This window comes from Lonchura striata, chromosome 22 (genome assembly GCF_046129695.1).
Source record: "Lonchura striata isolate bLonStr1 chromosome 22, bLonStr1.mat, whole genome shotgun sequence".
Classification (NCBI taxonomy): domain Eukaryota; kingdom Metazoa; phylum Chordata; class Aves; order Passeriformes; family Estrildidae; genus Lonchura; species Lonchura striata.
This window is the reverse complement of record NC_134624.1, coordinates 1,147,957-1,167,247: the sequence shown is the minus strand read 5'-3', so window position 1 is coordinate 1,167,247 and position 19,291 is coordinate 1,147,957. Positions and strand designations below refer to the sequence as shown.

The 19,291-nt window shown below is 44.2% G+C and overlaps 1 protein-coding gene across 1 annotated transcript in view; it reads right to left on the bottom strand.

The window, feature by feature from the left end:
- Positions 1-6,947: 6,947 nt before the first annotated feature.
- Positions 6,948-19,291, bottom strand: part of CDK5RAP2 (CDK5 regulatory subunit associated protein 2) — a 70,909-nt gene continuing 58,565 nt past the window's right edge. The window contains exons 32-39 of the mRNA XM_021551487.3: positions 19,144-19,265; positions 17,559-17,807; positions 16,518-16,607; positions 16,171-16,424; positions 13,456-13,602; positions 11,411-11,549; positions 8,446-8,492; positions 6,948-7,597 (exon numbers count right to left, since the gene is read on the bottom strand). Coding sequence (XP_021407162.2) covers positions 7,538-7,597; positions 8,446-8,492; positions 11,411-11,549; positions 13,456-13,602; positions 16,171-16,424; positions 16,518-16,607; positions 17,559-17,807; positions 19,144-19,265 — 1,108 coding nt within the window. The 3' untranslated portion in view covers positions 6,948-7,537. The remainder of the gene's footprint in view (positions 7,598-8,445; positions 8,493-11,410; positions 11,550-13,455; positions 13,603-16,170; positions 16,425-16,517; positions 16,608-17,558; positions 17,808-19,143; positions 19,266-19,291) is intronic.

Sequence of the window (19,291 nt, the reverse complement as noted above, 5' to 3'; positions counted from 1 at the left end):
CCTTTGGAGTTTGACCCAAAAGGTTTGGCCCCTGCTGTGTTCCAAAAGCTGCTGCAGCACAAGGCAGGGGAGCAGGAGTGGCTGAGGCAGGATTGGTTTGTCTCCAGGAGCCAGAAGTGTCCATGTGTCTTCGTTTGAAAAGACAGGAGTCTGCGAAGGAAGGCAAGACCCTCCTGTGAAATGGAAAAGGTAAACCCCCTCCCTCTGAATTACCATAATTTCAAAATTAAAAGGCTCCCAGGCAAAGATATGGGAATGGGAATAACAGTTCTTTACTAAATTTTAAAAATGTAATTAGTGCAAACAGAACTAGTGATGGAGTCAGAACCCTGACACCCTGAGGAGTCAGGGTGTTGGTAATATTCCAGTGAAATGGTGGCTGCTCCTCCTGGAGGGGCAGATGGAATGCTGCTGGAGCAGGGATCTGGAGCAGGGTGGAGTTTTCTCTGAAGGTCTGGGGATGGAGTAGATGGGCCTGGTCTTCCTCTGGGGATCCAGCAGAGAAGAAGCTGCTCCTCTGGGAATCCAGCGAAGGGCTGCCCTGATGTCCCAAAAATTGCTGATTTTATGCAGGTAGGAGTGCTGGGCTCCTCCCTCTGGGTGGAGCATCTCCCAATGGGATGATGGAACTTTCCCAGCCATGCAGTGAGACATTCAATGGCCATTAACAGAAGATTCTCCCCGGAGGGAGACATTGTCCTTGGAAGAGATAAGAAAACTGCCCCACCTCCAACAGATGGCAATAGAATCCATGCTGATCTTACAAGCCAGGACACCGTGTTTGTGGGTGTAATGTGTCTGTGTCTGTGTGGGCAGCAGGAGGGAGGGACAGGGTGATCCTCCTCCTCCTCCTCTGAGCAATGTTCCACCTGAGCTCTGCTGCTGCGGGTGATGCTGCCTTTGGGCTCACACACAACCCCAGAACGATTTGGGGTGGAAGGGATCTTAAACATCATCTCCTGCCACCCCCTGCCACGGCAGGGACATCTCCATTAGCCCAGGACGCCAAGCCCCATCCAGCCAGGCCCTGGATGCTGCAGCACCATCACTGCTGTCCCACCCAGCAGCTCTGAGCCCCGTTACTGCCCAGCAGAGCTTACATGGGAACAACCTGACTGCTCTGAGAAACCCCAGAAAGAACACCTGGGAAATGTGGAGGCTTTTGTTTCATTTTTCCTTTAAATAAATGGGCATTTTCTGTTTTTCTGGGTTTGTGGGGGGTTTTTTTTGTTTTGTTTGTTGTGTTTTTTGGGTTTGTTGGTGGTTTTTTTTAGCTGTTAATGTTCATTTTGCATGTGGGCACGATGCCGTTCCTGTTTCTGAATGCACACAGTGGAGTGCAAAAATCAAGATTGCATCTCATGCATAATGCATGGCCCAGCAACCCGCTCAACAAATTACCCAAGTAGATTCCTCCGACAGGGCTGGGGGGAAGGAAGGGGAAAATATATTTGTAACAAGTATCTTTCTAAAGAAATGACAAGATAAACACATAAAAAATAGGCATGCAGAGATTTTTCTCCAGGGGGTCAATTCAGAAATTAAAGATAAGGATGATGTGGCTGGAGAGTGTGAAGCAGCAGGTTGGGGCAGGGGCAGCTGCAGGTCCTGGAGCTCCTGGAGAACAGAGGGGAGCCCAAAGTTACCTGTGGAGGTCTCTGAGGGCTTGATTTTGTGTTGGGAACTTAGTAGAGGAGTGACTTCCCGTGGAGAGAGGTAGGAAAAGAGATTATTTAGTTTATTTATCGCTTTCAGTGTGCTGGGTTTGCAGGGGTGTGTTGTAGCTCTGTGCTGCTGTGTGACACTGGACTTCGTACCACTTCTCTGGGAAGAGCCACAAAAATAAAGATTTTGTGTGTGGGAGGTCATTTTAGGTGTGGAGGAAGGTGAGGAGGGGGGACAGAAAGATGGGAACAAGTCACCAAAACCTTTCTTGTTTCTCTGGTGTCAGCAGCCAAGGAGCAGCCTTGCTGCTTTGCAAGACAAGGACGAGGCCTCTGCTCCCTGCAAGAAGAGTTTTCTGCAAAAGGTGCCAAAGTGAGGGACCACATTCCCTCCCTGTGCCCCTGCTAGGGCTGCATCATTCCCTGCAGGACACGGAGCATCCACTGCCCCTTCCCAGAGCTTCCCTCAGGAGCCAGCGCTGAGGGAGCCCTGGGAGCTGAGCCGTGGGTCCAGGGTCAGACTGTCGTGGAGGAAAATGGCATTTTAGGAGCAGACATTAGAACAAAAATGCCAAAAATGGCATTTTTAGGAGCAGGGGGTTGGTTTGCTTCTCCTTTCCCCTGGAGGGTGGGGGTCCATCCCCACAGGCACATGGTGGGGTTGGTGGATGGGGCAATCTGCTCCTCTGCAAGCCAAACCTGTTCAGGCTGGAGGCCAAACTTGTTGAAAAGGCTCAGAGGAAGGAATTTGCCTGCAGGGATGTAGAGAGGAGCCCCAAAACTTCAGCAAGCACTAAACTCGCTCATCATTTCCCTCTGACAGTAATGCCCAGGGCTCCTGATCACTGTGATCCACGCCGGGCACAACTTGAGACCGGGCTGGCTTGGAGAATTTTTCCCTAATTTCAGTAATAACTCAGGCTCCAAATCTCATCTAATTCACGTCACTCACACTAATGAGCCCAGCCCGATCCGGCAGGGATGTTTGGGTTTATTTCAGCATCCCTGGAGTTGTGGGCACAGCCGGGCCAGCACAGCCTGCTGGGGGCTAGCACATCCTGATGGGGGCTAGCACATTCTGCTCTTGCCATCTAGCTGCACAACCACTGTAGGAATCCTTAAAATCAGAGGGTTTTGGGCACGTTGCAAAAGGCAGGCCTCAGAGACAGCAGGATGGTGATTAGAGCTAAGCAGGAGCCATAAGATTGGTCAGCAGAAAAGTTATACAAGTAGAAAGTAAGAACAAATAGAACAATGGTTCAGTGTATTAATGTTTGGCTAGAATAACTCCCTAAGTTATAGAAAAGTCTATCTAGTGAGATATTAGGAAGTTCTAAGTTTAATAAAGGAACTCTGTGCATTGTATCTTAAGGCTTACAAGAGGTATTGTAATGGAAATCAGGGAGCATTGTTTTAACCAAAGGTACATGTGCTTATAGTGCTTGGATACAACTACTGTCAATATGATTTTGCTCTGTGTGATTGGCCAAAAAGCTTTTAAAGTGAGTTGTAACATTGAGTTCTTTGTCTGCTGCCTGGGATGTGAGCTGCTGGCATCTGCCCATTGTCACAACCATGTAATGAGAGTGATGCTGGAAAATGAACAGCTGCAGACGTGTTCCTCAGCAGCCCCTTCAGCCCCTTCCCAGGATTTGTGCACTGTCCCCAGGCTGGTGATGCCACCCAGGAGCCAAGGACCAGTCAGGCAGGGAAGGTGGGTTAGCCAGCAATGTATGGAGGGGGTCTGTGCTATCCAAGCAGGGTTTTTCTGAGTTGTTACAGCCGTGAGGATGCCCTGCTATGTGGCATCCTCAGTGTGACATGGCTGTGCTTGGCTGTTCCCAGCATCCAGAGGCCAAAAACCCTCTGCCAGCAGCACAAGCCAGTCCTGGAGGTGTAAATCCCCCTGCACAGCCACTGAGAGGCTCCTGGGGTTTAACACCTTGGGCTCACGGGCATTGCAGTGCTTGGATGTCACCCACAGCACAGAGCTGACCTCCCTGCAGGTTCCTGCTCTGCCCCAGTCCCTGCCCTGCCTGTGCTGGGAACCCTCTGGGCTCCAAGGAGGAACCAGGGTCAGGTTTGGGCTCATTGCACCTCGGGAATTTGGTACCAAGAGCTGCAAGAGTGTTGCCACTTCCTTTTTTATATTTCTCTTCCCACATTGTCATTTAATTTGGGAGTGATGACAGGATTTGCTTTTTGTTAGTTCAGGACTGTTTAAAATAAACCCAAAATCTTCAGAGGGCACCTTTGGCTCTTTGAGCTGAGCTGGAATGGGAAAAGTTCACCCAAATTGCTCCGTGGTTCATATGGAGGGTGGGGAGGGCTCTGCCCTCTCCCCAAGTCTCCCTGTGATCCCACAGCAGCCCCAGGCAGCACACCCCCCAAATTCTAGCACCCAGCAAAGCCCCCCAGTGAATGGGCAGCTTTGGTGGAGATTAAAATACCTCAAGATCTGCTGCGTTTTTGTTTTTAAGAACACCTGAATGCATTTGCATTGATTTATTTTTAATACAGCAGCGACCTGTGAGCTTTGGGTATTATTTGTGTTTGTTCCCCTTGGCAGAGGTGCGTGTTCAGTGGTGGGCACAGCCCTGCTCTGCCCTCGGGGCAGTGAATATTGCCTCTTCTCAGTGCTGCTGCACATATTGCAGAGGCCCTAGAGAAGGGAAACCCCGTATTTTTTTTTTTTTTTCATTTTTCCCTCTCTTTCTTTTTTTCCTTAATCTCAACTGGCCCTCAGTATCCTCTCTGAGAAAGACCTCAGCCTGTGAGCCAGGGGCCTGAGCAGGAGGTTCAAGGTCACAGGCAGTGGCAGCAGCCTCTCAGGGTTCTCCTCCCTGAACCACTCTCTCAGCAATGTTTCCATTCACCTTGCCCACAGAATGAAAGCACAGGCAGCAACTCACTAAGCAAATGAGCCCCTCCTATAATTCCATTTGCTTATGCTGCTTATTTTTCTCCTGCATAATTATTTTTAAAGGAAAATTTAATTTTGTTTAATGGGAACAAAGTTTAACACTTGGTAAGCTTTGTCTTCCACAGCCACCATCTGGTGAGCTTTCTTTCCTGGATTTTTCTTTCTAATTATTTTTAAACCAGCCCAGTAAATTGTGTGTGGTTAAGAGGTACTTCTCATCAAGATGAAATACTTTGATCTTGTAGGATCATCTGTTTTTAAAGAGGTACTGATATCCTGCATCTTTTTTTTTTTTAACCAATCTCAGTGGTGAGACCTGCCCAGGTGTGAACTGGGTGCAGCAATTAGAGCATATCACACAAAAAAAAAAAAAAAAAAAGGGGGTCAGGAGAAGATCTCTGAGAGGGACCATTAAAAAATAAGTGGCAAATCATCTCAGGAAAGGGAAACATTTAACCTGGTTATTTATTTATTTTGAAGTGCAGATGGTGTGGGGGGAATAAAGGCTGCAAGAAGACCAGAAGTCAGGGGAAGCTATATATAGCTGTACAGCTGTTTCCTTCAGGTGTGATAACTCACAAACGCAGGATGATTAATTTTGAAAGTTGAAATGTATAGCGGATTCTGATTACATCTGAGTGTCTATAATTTAGCTACTTAGTAAAATTAACTTGACGTTTTTAGTGAGCTGTGAGGACAATAATGTGTGAAGAGACTGAAGAACAAGTTTGACTGCACGCTCTTCCCTTACCTCCCCCCGTTTTCCCCAGTTCGCGGGGTTTATTTTTAACTTTTCCCGTTTTTCCTGAATCCAGAGGAATGGGGCTGGCTCCCCCTGCTGGCTCCGGGCTGAGCCTCCCCCGGGATGTGACACCGGGAATTCATTCCCAAAAAGTCAGGGACACAGGCTGGGCTCAGCAGGGCACAGAGCACCTCCCAGAATTCATTCCCAAAAACTCGGGGACACAGACGCTGCAGGGCACAGAGCACCTCCCAGACACCAGGAATTCATTCCCAAAAACTCAGGGACATGGGCTGGGCTCTGCATGCACAGAGCACCTCCCAGACACACAGAATTAATTCCAGGAAAAGTCAGGGACATGGGCTCTGCATGCACAGAGAAACTCCCAGACACACAGAATTAATTCCAGGAAAAGTCAGGGACATGGGCTCTGCATGCACAGAGAACCTCCCAGACACCAGGACACCAGGAATTCATTCCCAAAAACTCAGGGACATGGGCTCTGCATGCACAGAGCACCTCCCAGACACCAGGAATTCATTCCAGGAAAAGTCAGGGACATGGGCTCCTCATGTACAAAGCACCATCCAGAATTAATTCCCAAAACCTCAGGGTCATGGGCTCTGCATGCACAGAGCATCTTCCAGAACATGACAGCTCCAGGAAGGCTGTGGGACCCCCACTAAATCCATTTGTGAGCTTCAGAGAAGGTCTGTGCTGGGAAATTAAACAGCAGGGACCATGGGGAGAGGCACCCTGCAAGTGCAAGGTTTTAGGGTGGCTTTCTCCAAAAAAATCCCCACGCACAGGGGCTGTGGGGATGGAAGGGATGGGAGAGACCATCCCCAGTGCAGATAATCTGGGACATCTGTGAGGAAGGGCTGGGAGCTGCTCAGCCTGGATGAGAGGAGGGTCTGCGGTGATCCAGTTGTGGCCTTTTTAGAACCAGAGAGGTGCTAAGAGAAAAGCTGGGACAGAGACTCTTTACAAGGACCTCAAGTGATAGGACAAAGGGGAATGGCTTTAAACTGAGAGACAGGAGGTTTACATTGGATTTGAGGAAATATTTCTTCCCTAGAAGCTGTGGAAGGGTCCCAGGCCAGGCTGGGAGTGCCCTGGGGCAGAGGGAGGTGTCCCTGCCACGGCAGGGGTGGGCTGGGATGGGATTTCAGGTCCTTTCTCCCCATCTGCAGGGAACAGCCCCAGCTCAGGGGTGGGTGAAGTTCCAGCTCTCCCCACCCTCAGAGCACAAACTCGAGAGTTTTGTGGCAGCCCATTACAAAATAGCAAAATCCAAGGGCCAATATAACCCCAATCCTGTATGAGCATCTCCCAGTGCTTGGATGCCGAGGGCAAATTTCCGTGTGCAATGGGGATGTCATCAGCTTGAGGGGGGAAAACATCGTGTGCTGTGTAAAATCAGTTCAATAAAGTCATGCTTGCACCACAAACTCTGCTTTTGTAACCAAAAATCACTTCAAATTATGGTCTTGTTAATGTTAAACTGAACTATTTTCCCAGTTCACTTTGTGTCACTCAGGAAATAAATGTTCTGATGTGGCTGCTTTGGTCAGTAATGCCCAAAGTCTGAGGTTTTAAACAAAATAACACTAACACATTTTGTGATTATTTTTCATTTTAATTGTCTGATTCTAAGTAACATTTTCAGACACACCATCAGTCTAAGTACCTAACACAATGCCCAGCATCAGGCAACTTCCAGAAGAACCTTCCAAAGATGGTTAAAATGCTTTAAAATATTTAGCATTTTTCACATTGCTACAAAACAATGACAACTGGCAAAGTATTTTTTTTAACCTACATTCTTTTAGCAAGAGAGAAACAATGGAAGGTGGATCACATTCTTAGTTCTTTCAGGATCTGTTTGACTAAAACAACAGTTTTACAACATGGCAAGTACAAATATAAAATTTCAACTCTGCCAACTTTAAAAAAATCTGGATTTTTCCTCCATACCTGCAGTACCTTACTTCTGTAATAAATATTAAAAACCATCTTTACATTACAGAAAATGTTAAATAAGTTATTTACCAAAAGGTGTCTCTTTTTGTCCTTTTTTTTTTTTTTTGGTCAAAGGCTGATTCCATTAAAATAGCTGAACAAACATTTTTTACATCAATAAATATTAAGGCAGCACAAAGCAAACAACACTCACAAAATCAGTCTCTGTTAGCAGAACTTTCTCCTTCAGAGAATCCTTTTTTTGCTGGTGTAAGAAGGTGATTTTTGATTCTCAGCTGGTGGAACCTGGTTAGAAAAGCAATAATTATTATTATTGTACAGTACTTCAATGTCCAAGATTTGTCCCTACCCTATCCTGCTGCCCAAGGATGTGCAAAAAGAAGCTCCTGTGCTCATCAGATCTTCAAATTAAAGTGATAAGACTTCTGTAAGCAGAAATATTGTTTTATGTCATCACTTTCTAGCTCAGGTAGGGCTGAGAACAGCACAGCAGGGAAATGTTGATGCTGATGGGGAGGAGGGAGAAGGGATGCATGGAAAAGGTTAGAGGAAAACCTAAGGGGGGGCTGGGAATTGTACAATTATTCAGAGTGAGAGTGGGAGGGTGGGATTTTGGAGTCAAGGAATGGATTGCATCCTTCAGGGAGTAAAGTCTGAAAAAGAGAAATCAAATCTGAACAGGGATTACTCCCAGGGATTGAACACCCTGCACCAGCAGAGAGCTGCTGCCAAAAGCTGCCCCTGCTGGGTGTGTGGTTAAAACATAAAAGCACCACCAGTGAGTGACACAGGCTCCAGCTTTTAACAAGGGTGTCTGGTGCAGCAGGCAGGTTATCAGGCTGAGATCTCCTGGAAATGAACTGCTGGGAGATGATGACAGACATGAATATTAATCTAGGGAGAGCATCAGGAAGGAGAGGGTTTAGGTGTTTATGTGGTCAGTCATAAAACTCTTAATTCAGCCATCAAACACAGCAGGCTATTTATCACACTAAACTGCTGTCACCCAGGCTTGATTAGGTAGCAAACCTAAAGCAAATCAGACTAATTCTGCAAAACACTCCTGACACAGCACTGTGTATTTCTGACTAGCAGAGACCAAGGAATTCAATACAAAACAAAATTTTACTTACTTCCAGGTTTCCTCTAGCCTTCTTCAAGACATCATGTGTTAAAACCACTGGAAAGAAAGAGGAGATTAAAAAGAATACTGCAAGTCTTTCTAAATTCCCGTATTTGTCTTACGAGCAAACATGAAATAATGTCTGAGCAGGAGGATTCCCTCAGGACTGCAGCTCCAGAGCTGTGCCACCCCTGGAATGTCATTCCCTGCTGCTGGCCTGTGTTCCACAATCTTCTTTTCAGACCTAAGGACCCTGGAAGTGGTTTTGAAGTTTTTCTGCCACGTGAGACAGGCAAAGCTCAGCACTGCATGTACCCAGATCTGCACAGCCCCTGCCACGCTCACCCCTCCATCCAAGTCACACAGGAAGATTTTCTGCTCCTTTTAAGGGGAGATGGTGCATGGTTTAACTCCAGTTTGAGCCTTTAAGTATCCTGCTTGGGCTGAGGAGGGCAGTTAGGAGGGGGAGAAGAGGGCAGATGGCAAAAGGAGTCAGTTCAAGGACAAAGCAACCTCTCTGTGCCATGGGGAAATCAAAAACCAGTGGCCTGCCCTGAAGGGTTCCAGTTTTCTCCATTCATCCAGCCCAGTCTGTCTCTGTGGGGCCAGCAGGAGACCTCTGAATGGAGGAGGGGGTGTTTCCAAACACAAGTGGTATTTAGAAATGTCAGGTTAAATACATGAGTCTCTAATCTGTGTCAGTTCTGTAACTGCTGAAATGCACCACTCACAATCACCAATTTGATATTCCGGTCTCAAAAATAAACAATTTAGCCATAATAAAGATTTTTCATTACAACAATAAGAAGCCAACAACTCCAAGGGTAGAGCTGTCACGAGATAATTACACCCCTGGCAGATTACTGCAATTTGGCACTGCATTGTTCCATGCTCAGAGGTTCAGATGAGGTTTATAAGCAATGAGCTCTCTCGCCAGAGAGATCACACAGAAGACTCTGAGCCACAAGAATGTTCCAGTCTCTGCCTCTAAATATATTTAGGAATGTTCAGGTACATAACAGAGGGACCTGAATATCCTCACTGGAGCAGGCAGGTAAGAGGATGTGTGCAGAATGAAGGCAGCAAGGTCACCCACTGCAGCACTTTTCTCTTCTCGCAAAAGGAGAAGGGAGGAAATCTCTAAACTGAGGGAAGCAACATAATAAAATCCAGCAGCTTCAGGTAGTTCACCAGTTTTGCTGTAGGCTTGGCCAAGAATTTGTGTAAAGATGCAAATCAGAAACATTTCTGAAATTACTCTTTTAAAACAAAGGCAACTCAACATTCATAATCAATGAAACTTGGAGAAAATCACATCCAGGTCTTTTTGTGTGACAGAGTGCTCACTGCTCAGAAGAGCTCTGCTAGTAAATTCATTTCACCTGGCAAACTAGATTTTTCTAAATCAAAACTCTTAAATTCAGCCAATGATGAGAATTTGGAAGCTGTACCACTGCTGGCACAGCTGCTGCTCTCCAAGCAGAGATTTGCTTTACAGAGATTTCAGAAAATGCAGGTTCCAGTTTCTCAGCACCTCGCTCAGAGGAGGCTGAATGCCCTGAAGAAAAAGTGAGCAAATTTAGGGCAACAGGCACTGTTTGCTTTAGGGAAGTGTGGGTGGGTGAGGTAGTTCAGGGATAACATTTTAGCTATAAGGGTAAAATCAGTTGATTTATACCCAGTCTAGCTCTGAAATGACCCAGTGTGTCTGAGATGACACTAGAACTGGACAAACCAGACCACTCAATCTACCCCAGGGATATTATTTGGAAAGACATAATAGAATTGCTTTGATTTTCACATGATGACCTCAAACTGAGCTATTTGGCTCTACAACCTGAACAAAACATTATTTATGATTCAACAGAAGTAATTTGTACACATATAATACAGCAATTTTGAAAGAAGTGACCAAACACCAGCCCATAAATGCTCGAAACAACAAAAATCTGCAGGCAGAAGACATGGGCCTTAGATATAAAAATTATAGGCTGTGGAGCAAAAAAAGATTTATCACTCTACATTCCATTTAACTGACTTAAGTAACATATAATATTACAGATATTTCTTTAACTTTGTATGGTGTGGAAAATTTTCCAGTCTAGATTAATTACTGATAACACAAATGCCACTCCAGCAAGGACTAATGAGCCATTCAGTCCCACCACTTCAGAGGAGGCAAGAATTGATTTTTTTTTTTTTATTTTTTTTACGGAAGAAAATGAACTCCTCCTCCCACAATACACATACTGCTGTAGCAGGAAGGTAGAGGAGAGTTCCATTCAGATGTCTTCTGGTGAGTGATTAAAGTCTAAAGCAGCAGAGATGGAGCTCTTCAAACAGGCACCTGGCTTAACACAGCTACAATACTCCCTATGTCCCATTTGTGTTCATGTTTCCAGATAATTTTCTAGACATGGGCCACTAAGGGTAAAATATAATTCCATAGCATGCCCTAATTTTTCTTAAAAAAAAAATTACTCATAGCAAGATTTTGTTTCCCTTATTCTGAGCTTGTTCTCCTGCACTTCTCAGTCTGGTGCAGAGCACTGACAGCTCCTTGCAGGGTAGTACCTCAGAAAATGTAAAAGCCTAATTCCACATTTATTAAGACTGATGCAAAATCCCAATTTTGACAATGTCAAAAACTTTGGCTGAGAATATTTACAGCAAACAGAAACTTCGCCTCTGGCCAGAGCTGTTGTAAAACAGAAACAGAAGGATGCAAAATGGAATAACCCGAGTAGGAATTAGTGGCATCTGCATGGATTGATACATTGTCAGTGGTTTGTGTAAAACCATGAACAGCTTTCCATGATATTCTCTACAGCCTTTTGTACTGGAGTGAGGCACCATCAGCTCAGCACAGCCTGAGCCTGTTTGTCACAGCTGGGACACACGAGGGAACACCAATTTTAAAGGTAGCCACAGCCTACAGAAATAGAATCAGAATTAAGATTAAAACACACACTCACACTGGTCAATGATGACTTTCTCCATGTTTTCCTTCAGCTGGTTTGTGGAGTGCAGGCGTTTCACTGTGCTGTGCAATTTCTTCTCTTGCTCAGACAGTTTCTTACGTAACCTAAATATTTCTGCTTTCATTCCTTCATCCTAAATTGAGAGAAGAAAGTCAGATATTAAACTACTGGCTAAAAGTACTTCCTACATTGGGAATTGCTCAATACCTTTGGACAAGCACCCTCAAGCTTCCTTGGAGTACCAATAACTCAGAGGAGGGGAGGAGATCACTGACTCCTGTCCTTTCTCCTTCACATCCCCCATGACATGAGATTCTGTGATACAACTACAATTCTTAGATGGAATTTAGTGCAAGTAATTTTTCTCTTAGGCTGAGGCAAGTCTATTAGACTGGTGCCTGTTTTTGTTCTGAACTAGAAAAGATAAGGAAGGCCAGTGCCAAGGGATCAGTGCCCTGGCTGCCCAGGTTCAGAATTCCAGCCTCCAACTTGTGTTCTGTTAATGGCTGATGCTGCCTCTGTCACAGGGCTAAAAGGCACTGGGACAGTTTAATTGCAAGATTATTTGACAGCATCATTATTAAGGTTCAGTTTTCACCACCAATACCAACAAACTTCTGGTCAGTGACTGGTAAAACAGGACTGTGAAAAGCCCTGGCACATCTGCCAGTGTCACTGATTTGGGTCCTTGTGCAGATTTAAGCTTGGAGGTTTTTTTTGTTGTTGTACCACTTGTTAAGTAATAAAACTTCTAGAATTTGCCCACACTATTTATCTCTGTAGAAGAACTGATTACTCCCAGTTCCTCTAGGGTTGCAGAGAAGACACTGAATACTCAAGAGCTTTTTAGAACCCAAACTTCAACAGAGAGAGATTCTTTCATAATCTGCATTTAAGACATCAGGAGCAATCTAATATCCTTAATATCAGGGGGTGTTAGATAAGAAGCTCCAGAAAAAATTCCATTAGGCTCTAATTAGGAGCATCCTGTGAATTCAAACCCCCACACACATTAAGATCAGCCTTGCAGAGGTGACTGGTCCAATCAAGGTTCAGATCAGTGACAGGAAAGCAGGAGATGCAGCCTCCCCCACATCCTGAAAGCCCTGTGTGGGTGAGAGAGGTTCAATCCCTGCAATCCAGGCCAGCATGGAGCTGTCTGCATGGATTACACACACATGAGGATAAAAATGGAAGTACACACTCTTGCCAAGGCATCCCAAATCTGGAGCTGAAACATCAGTGAATGTATCCGACAGCAAACTTCACTCCCACTGCTTTTGTGATTTCACATATTTAAGGGTGTTAAAAAATATCACCAAAAATGTTATGAAATTATATAGAAATGTTTGTTTTCCCAAAGTTTGAGGTTTTTTTCAAAAATATCCTGCTTCCCTTAATAAACACATACAAAAACCTCAGTGAAATCACTTCAGACTTATTTTAAAGCCAGGGTTTGAAACTGTTTCAATGCTGAGTGGTGGTATTCTGACAGCAGAGATATTTCATTCCTCGTTTAGTTTACTTTTATGTATTTGCATAGTGCAATCCTTTATAGTTAAAGTGTTATAAAACATGTCTTGGGGTTTTGTCACACTTTTACAAAAGCTTCTTCTTTTACCACTTTGGCATCAAGAACATAAAAGGAAATGTAGCTGAGATTACATCAAAGTTGCTGATGTTTCTCTTCTTACCAGTACACACAGAATTAAATTGAATTTGGTTCAAGTAACAGGGAGCCCAAACCTTTTCTTACTGAGGTAGAGCATTTGCCACCTCCCTTCATTTCCTGAATCTCATGTAACAGGATTAGATATTCCATTTTTATTACAAAGTATGCTGTAAATGAACACCTGGCCATCCAACATCACCAGGATATACTCAGTCCTACACTAAATCCGTGTGTCTGGAGACTGGGGGCATGCTTCTCCAAAGATTCTCCCAAATGCACATCTGGAACTGCTGCATCTTCCTGGAGACATTCCCGAAGTCCCAAAAACCACCCCAAACTCCCAGGCAAAGATGAAGCCCAGCAGTACCTGAATGCCCTGAGCAGTACCATGAGCAGCTTTCAGGGGTAGAGAAACTCTCCAGAGAAGCTTCAGGGAACGTGCAGCCTCCTCCAAAATCTGCTGTACTGTGTGAGTGCTTGTGGAAAAGCCATGCAGAGATGCTTGTTCTAGTACCTGTATCACAGGATTAGAGACATTTTATATTTTATACTTAAACCATTATGAAAATGTAATCTTAATTAATGGGTTTAATCCAGCTGGTGTGATTTCATATTGAAGATAATGTACACAGCCATTGTGTGCCATAAAAACTAATCTGTTAGTTAACAAAGGCTGCTGAATTATGTATTATCTGAGAATATCAGTGAGGGAGGGGATTTATCCTAATCAATAACCATGATTAACAATAGATTATATTTACTAGATTTGCTATGCCACATGGTAACACTTGGCAACTGTCTTCTTTCTTCATTTGCATTTTGTGTCATGTTATTTGAAAGTCAATGATTACAGACATCAATTTAAGCAATATAGATGTTTCTTCCTTAGCAGACCCTTTAAACTGTTCCATTTAATGCTAAAATCACTATTAGGGTACACATAAAATGTTTTCCTCTGCTGACAGATGAGAAACCAAATGGAAGAAATTGCATAAATGTGAAATAAAGGAGGGAAAGAATGTGAGGGGAGCAAATGAATTACCAAAGCAATGGTGCTACAGAAGGGAGGAGGGTAATGAAAAAAAAGCATTTGCAGTTCCTGCCCCATGCAGGATACAATCTGAATATTTATTTAGCATTGTTATCAAACCAGAATCCTCTTGTCACATAAAATATCCCATTTGCTAAGTAGTCTGAAACTTCAGTGATGTAAAGCTTGATAGAAAACCACACATTGTGGAACTTACTGCTTTTATCTTTACACCAAGAAAACAAGTTTAAAACTTAGAGAGATTACTTTTTCAGTCATTATCAGTATGTTAACTAGGTCATTGGGAAATATATGATACTTCAGAGAGTCTTAAGTGTCATTCAGGCATCATTTGACTGCGTGAGCACACATGTGATACCACAAAAAGAATTTCAGAATTGTTGCAGACTGCACCTTCAACAGCTTCACTAATTATAACTGCAAAAATAAGTAGCACGAATTTATCCCTGCAGTTAAGACCTTCTGTTTTCTGAAGAGCAGCAAGCATAGTTTTTGCAGCATTTATATTATCATAAAATCATAGGGGTGAAAAGGACCTTCATTAGACACTTAGTTTCCTTTCCCTCTCCAAGGCAGGAAAGCATTACATGAAATTTTTTAAACATTGGCATAATCTATCCTCAAAATTGCCTCCAGTCAGTGTCTCTGAGCACCCTCCATGCCAGTGGTTCATTATTTCTACCACTGGCTGCTGTTTTCCATGCCTGATCCAGGCCCTTCCTGCTGGGGTTTAAGTTTCTTAGTTCCTTATTAGACCCAGAGATGTGCACAGATTGTTCCTTCCCTTTAACTGAAGCTTGTAGGCAAATGTGTCTTTTTGAACCACCCCAAATATGCCATCATTAACTGTGTCCCAAAATTAGTATTACATAAGAGAAAATTAGCAGAAGTAAACACTAAACAGTTCTCCTATTCTAGACAAAAAGGACTGAGGTTATTCAAAACAAAATAAACATTTTATTGGTGAAGCATCTTTAAGAGTGCAGCAAGAGCACCATGCCACAATGAAGAAAGGATGATAGACTCAGTCCTATAAGACAGTATTTGATCATTAATGAAATATTCAAGGTTTTGGACTAGCTTATGTTATTGTTAAATGTTCACCTGATAACCAGGAAGTGGAAAAATTACAAAAAATTTTCCCTGAAATATGAATGTAATATGAAACAAGCCTCATTAGCACACATCAGTCTTTAATGTAGTTATAACCTCATGCTACTAAAAGGCTGAATTCAAGTAAGACAAGAACATTATCAGCTCTGCATCACATTTCTTTTGTCTCATATTTCCTGGGTTTATGTCCAGCTTTCATTATATGAAAATCCTAATTATTTTTATTCTTAGGTTACTTTTACACACCCCTAGTTTAAACCCTCTCTACAGCATTTTAGATTTTTACCTGGGGTTTTCTGCTGCTGCTTTTGTTTGGCTTTTTTATAATTTCCAGCACTACAAACATCAATTTCCATAGCAAAACCAAGCAGTTTTACCTCATTTAAAGCCAGAACTGAAAGGGAGATTGCTCAAAGGCCTAGAATTAACTACCTCAGAATCACACTGAGTCCATCTAGATGATGACTGTGCCAAGCTTGAGGCACCCTCAGTTATTTGGTCAATTCTTCCCTTCTCACCTTTCTGCACCTCTGGGTAAAATCAACCCTCATTTGGAGGATTTCAGTGCTCACTTTTGATATTCCCCCCCTCTAAGCCCCTAAATTATCAGGCTAGCCCAGAGATCCGAGGCTTTGAGGGGAGGAATATCAGGAGATGGGCAAAGATTTCCAAAAGAGGCTCTTACCCCGATGTATGTTGTCCAGCTCTCTTTATTCTGTGATGTCCAAGGGAAAGAGCAGGGCAAAAGAGGACAAACAGGAAATGTCAGGGGTTTATCTAGGCTTTGGACAGGGAGGGCTTCTTGGCTCTCCACCAGCCCTGTCAGGGCAGGAAGGAGGGGTCCAGGGTTATCTGATCAGAGCCACAGGGGTCCCCGGGAATGGGGAAAAGGTATGTCCTGAGCACAATGTAACACACCTTTACTCCAGGCTCCTGCAGCGTGGTGCCAGTGACCTCTCTGAGAGCAATCTCCATGTCTGCCAGCACCTGCTGCCCCTCTGAGATGTGTTTCCTCAGGGCATCATAGTCCTCGATGAGGCCCAGGACGTGCCGGCCGTTCCTGTCCGCCCACATCCGATGGCCGGGCACCAGGCGTGGGGTGCACGTCCTGCTGGAGCCCGAGGTGCTGCTGCACAGGGAGGCACTGTCACCCTCAGGAGCTGCCTCAGTACCTGGGACAGAAAAATCAGGTCGTTTTTTTTATCCTCATACAAAAAAATAACAATTAATTTGCACTTACTGCTGTTAAACGGGGCTGGGTGTACCTGGTTTCTCTGCTGGAATGCAGCGCCCGTTCTGCTGCTTCTGCAGCTCACCAATGTTTCTCCTGGCAGCAGGGCAGTGGCAGAGATTTTCTACATATAAAAAGGGAGAGGGAAAGCTGTATTATTACAATTTAAAAACTCCTCCCAGCTCTTCAGTTCTTTTATTGCTGATGCTACACTTGGCCTCTGGAAGCAGGGAAAAACAGCTGATTTTTCTAGTGGCATGCCACAGATCTTCCATTTACCCACTTTTATACCTGAGCATCTATCCAAATTCTAGGTTTCTCCCAAAATCAAGTCATAGTTAAAAAATCTAAAATACATCCTGATTAACATATTTTATTACCAAATAAAAGCTTCCCATTAACTCCACAAGAAGTAGGACACTTTTCTCAGCTGTAACAGACTAAAGATTGCCTCCTTCAGAACTTCTACATTCCCTAAGCAACTATGAGAAAAGTACATCTAAAAAACTCAGCTGCTGACATTCCAGGGTATCTTTCTGGTCCATGTGGTTTTATCTGGATGTATGGAAAGCTGTTACTGTGCAGAGCACTTTAAGGAGGAAGATTCTTGTGCCCTCTGTATCCCATGTACATCAATATTGGAACAATAACCTAACCCTGGCTGTAAACATTACACTTCCCTTTATTTGCTAAAACAGCATCACTTAACAGTGATTGAAATAAAGGTAAAGTATTCCTCAAGGGCAAAGAGGGGACAACTGATTTATCCAGAGCCCACTTAGTGCACTTATTGATCATTCTTGAGTAATACACACTCACCCTTAGCAAACACTACAGAGCTCAGCAGTGAAAAAAGAACCCCCCAGGTAAGCAAAATTTATGGCAATTTACTGCAGGCATCCTCCCATCCCAGATGCTTTGCTTGGATGCAAAGGAAGCACCAGCTGCTCTAGGACAGTGCAGTGTGCACTTCACACTCTGCTCTAACAGCAGAGGGATTTGAGGAGAGCTGCTGTGGTTTGAGGCTGTAAGAGGCACAGGTTCTGCAGTAGCCAAAGCACACAGAGCACAGTACCATCCAGTGCTGCACAGGGCTGAGAGCCTGCCTTCAGCAGACACTTTATATTAACAGCTGACACTGGGTCCTCTTCCTCTCTCTTCCCTTTGGAAAGCTGCTCTTCTAATTTTTCATGCAAAGACTTGTTGGTGTCTATGCTCCTCTCCAGCTGCACTCTCAGGCTCTGGATTTCAGCCAGTAGTTCGTGTAAATCGAGTGGATTTTTCTGATCTTTCTGGAATTCTTCTGAGGCATCACATCTGGGATCTGAGACAATTTCAAAAGAAACACTCACACATCTCTAACAATTAAAATAACATTACCCACCAGAACACTCAGCAAGTAAGTTATAGCCAGTGCTATCCTCAATATTAAGAATTAACTACAACCAGCATTAAGATAATGGTTTGACAAAAAAAACCCATGTCTTAATTGCTTATACCCTTGAAAGATTTAAAGGGCTGAAATTTTTATTTTACTTTGTCCATAAAAGCTACTATATCTCATGCGAAAAGCTAAAGAATCAGATAAAAGGAGAATGAAGAGGATTTACAAAATGTGAAGTGCAGTTATGCACAGTCTGGGGAAAGGAAAAGGAATGGGGAACATCAGAGTGTGGAGGAGGGACGGAGTAGAACTGGGAGTTTAATTTTATACACTGAAGGAAAAAGAAAACAGTGATCACCTGGCAACCAGAGGAACAAATCTGAACCTGAGAAAAGCAAAGGCTGTGTTTGCCTTCTCACAGAACGAGATCAGTACACAAACAACTCCTGCTGAAATCCAACTGTTCAGGGTGTTCTCCAGCTGCATGAGGAGGGTGCTGCTTCTCCCTAATGGCTTCAGGAATTCTGCAAGGAGAATCCCTTCCACCCCGAGCCAGCTCTGCCTCAAAGCCTCGTGCCTACGGGGCTCCTCTGCTGCAGCAAAACCAGTGACTGCAGGGCATAACACTTGGAGCAGCAGGGAGAAAAGATCAACTTTTAAGAACTTCCAGTGGGAAGTCTGCTGGATGTGGTAAGGGCTTTTCAGCAAAGAACAGCATCCCACTCTTCACCTCAGCACACCAACAGCTGTGTGGTGGCACAGCTTCCTTCCAAGGGGAGAAAGAGCTCTATAGTGAGCTATAGTCCTCCTCTCACCTTCACTGAGAGCAAAGTGGACGTGAAATTATTGAACACCTAATTCAGAAAGCAGTGCAAACACTTCTGCCAACCCCAGGGAGAAGCCTCTCCCCACCACCTTCAGCCAAGAGAAAGAAGAAGCTACCTGGGTAAGCAGCAGGATTTTAGAAGACAAGTAAACAGCTAAGATCCCCAGGAAACTCATCCAGCCTGAGCCACTAAGTCTTCAATTCTGGTTTTTAGCTTAGCTAGAAAGATTAAGGAAACTTGGGGGTGTCTAGTCAACATCTAACACACCTCAGGTCTGCAGTCACTCCGAGGAGAAAGCACCTGAGCAGCAGGCTATCAGTTCTCTTTGCAGAGCAGACACAAGCAGAAGCAAAGGAACAGTGACCCAGCCCTCCTGGCCTGTACCAAGAGCATGTCCAGAGGGAAGAGGTTCAAGGGCAAAGGGCACAGAGACAACTGTGCATTTATACCTGTTCCCTTCTTTCTTGCTTCTTCCAGCTTCTCATAAACCTTGATCTCAGTCCGCAGCGACTGCAGCAACTTCTCATTCTCAGAGATCTGATGCTGCTTTACATTAATTTCTGTTTGCAACCTGTTAAGTCCCAATAAACAGCTGAG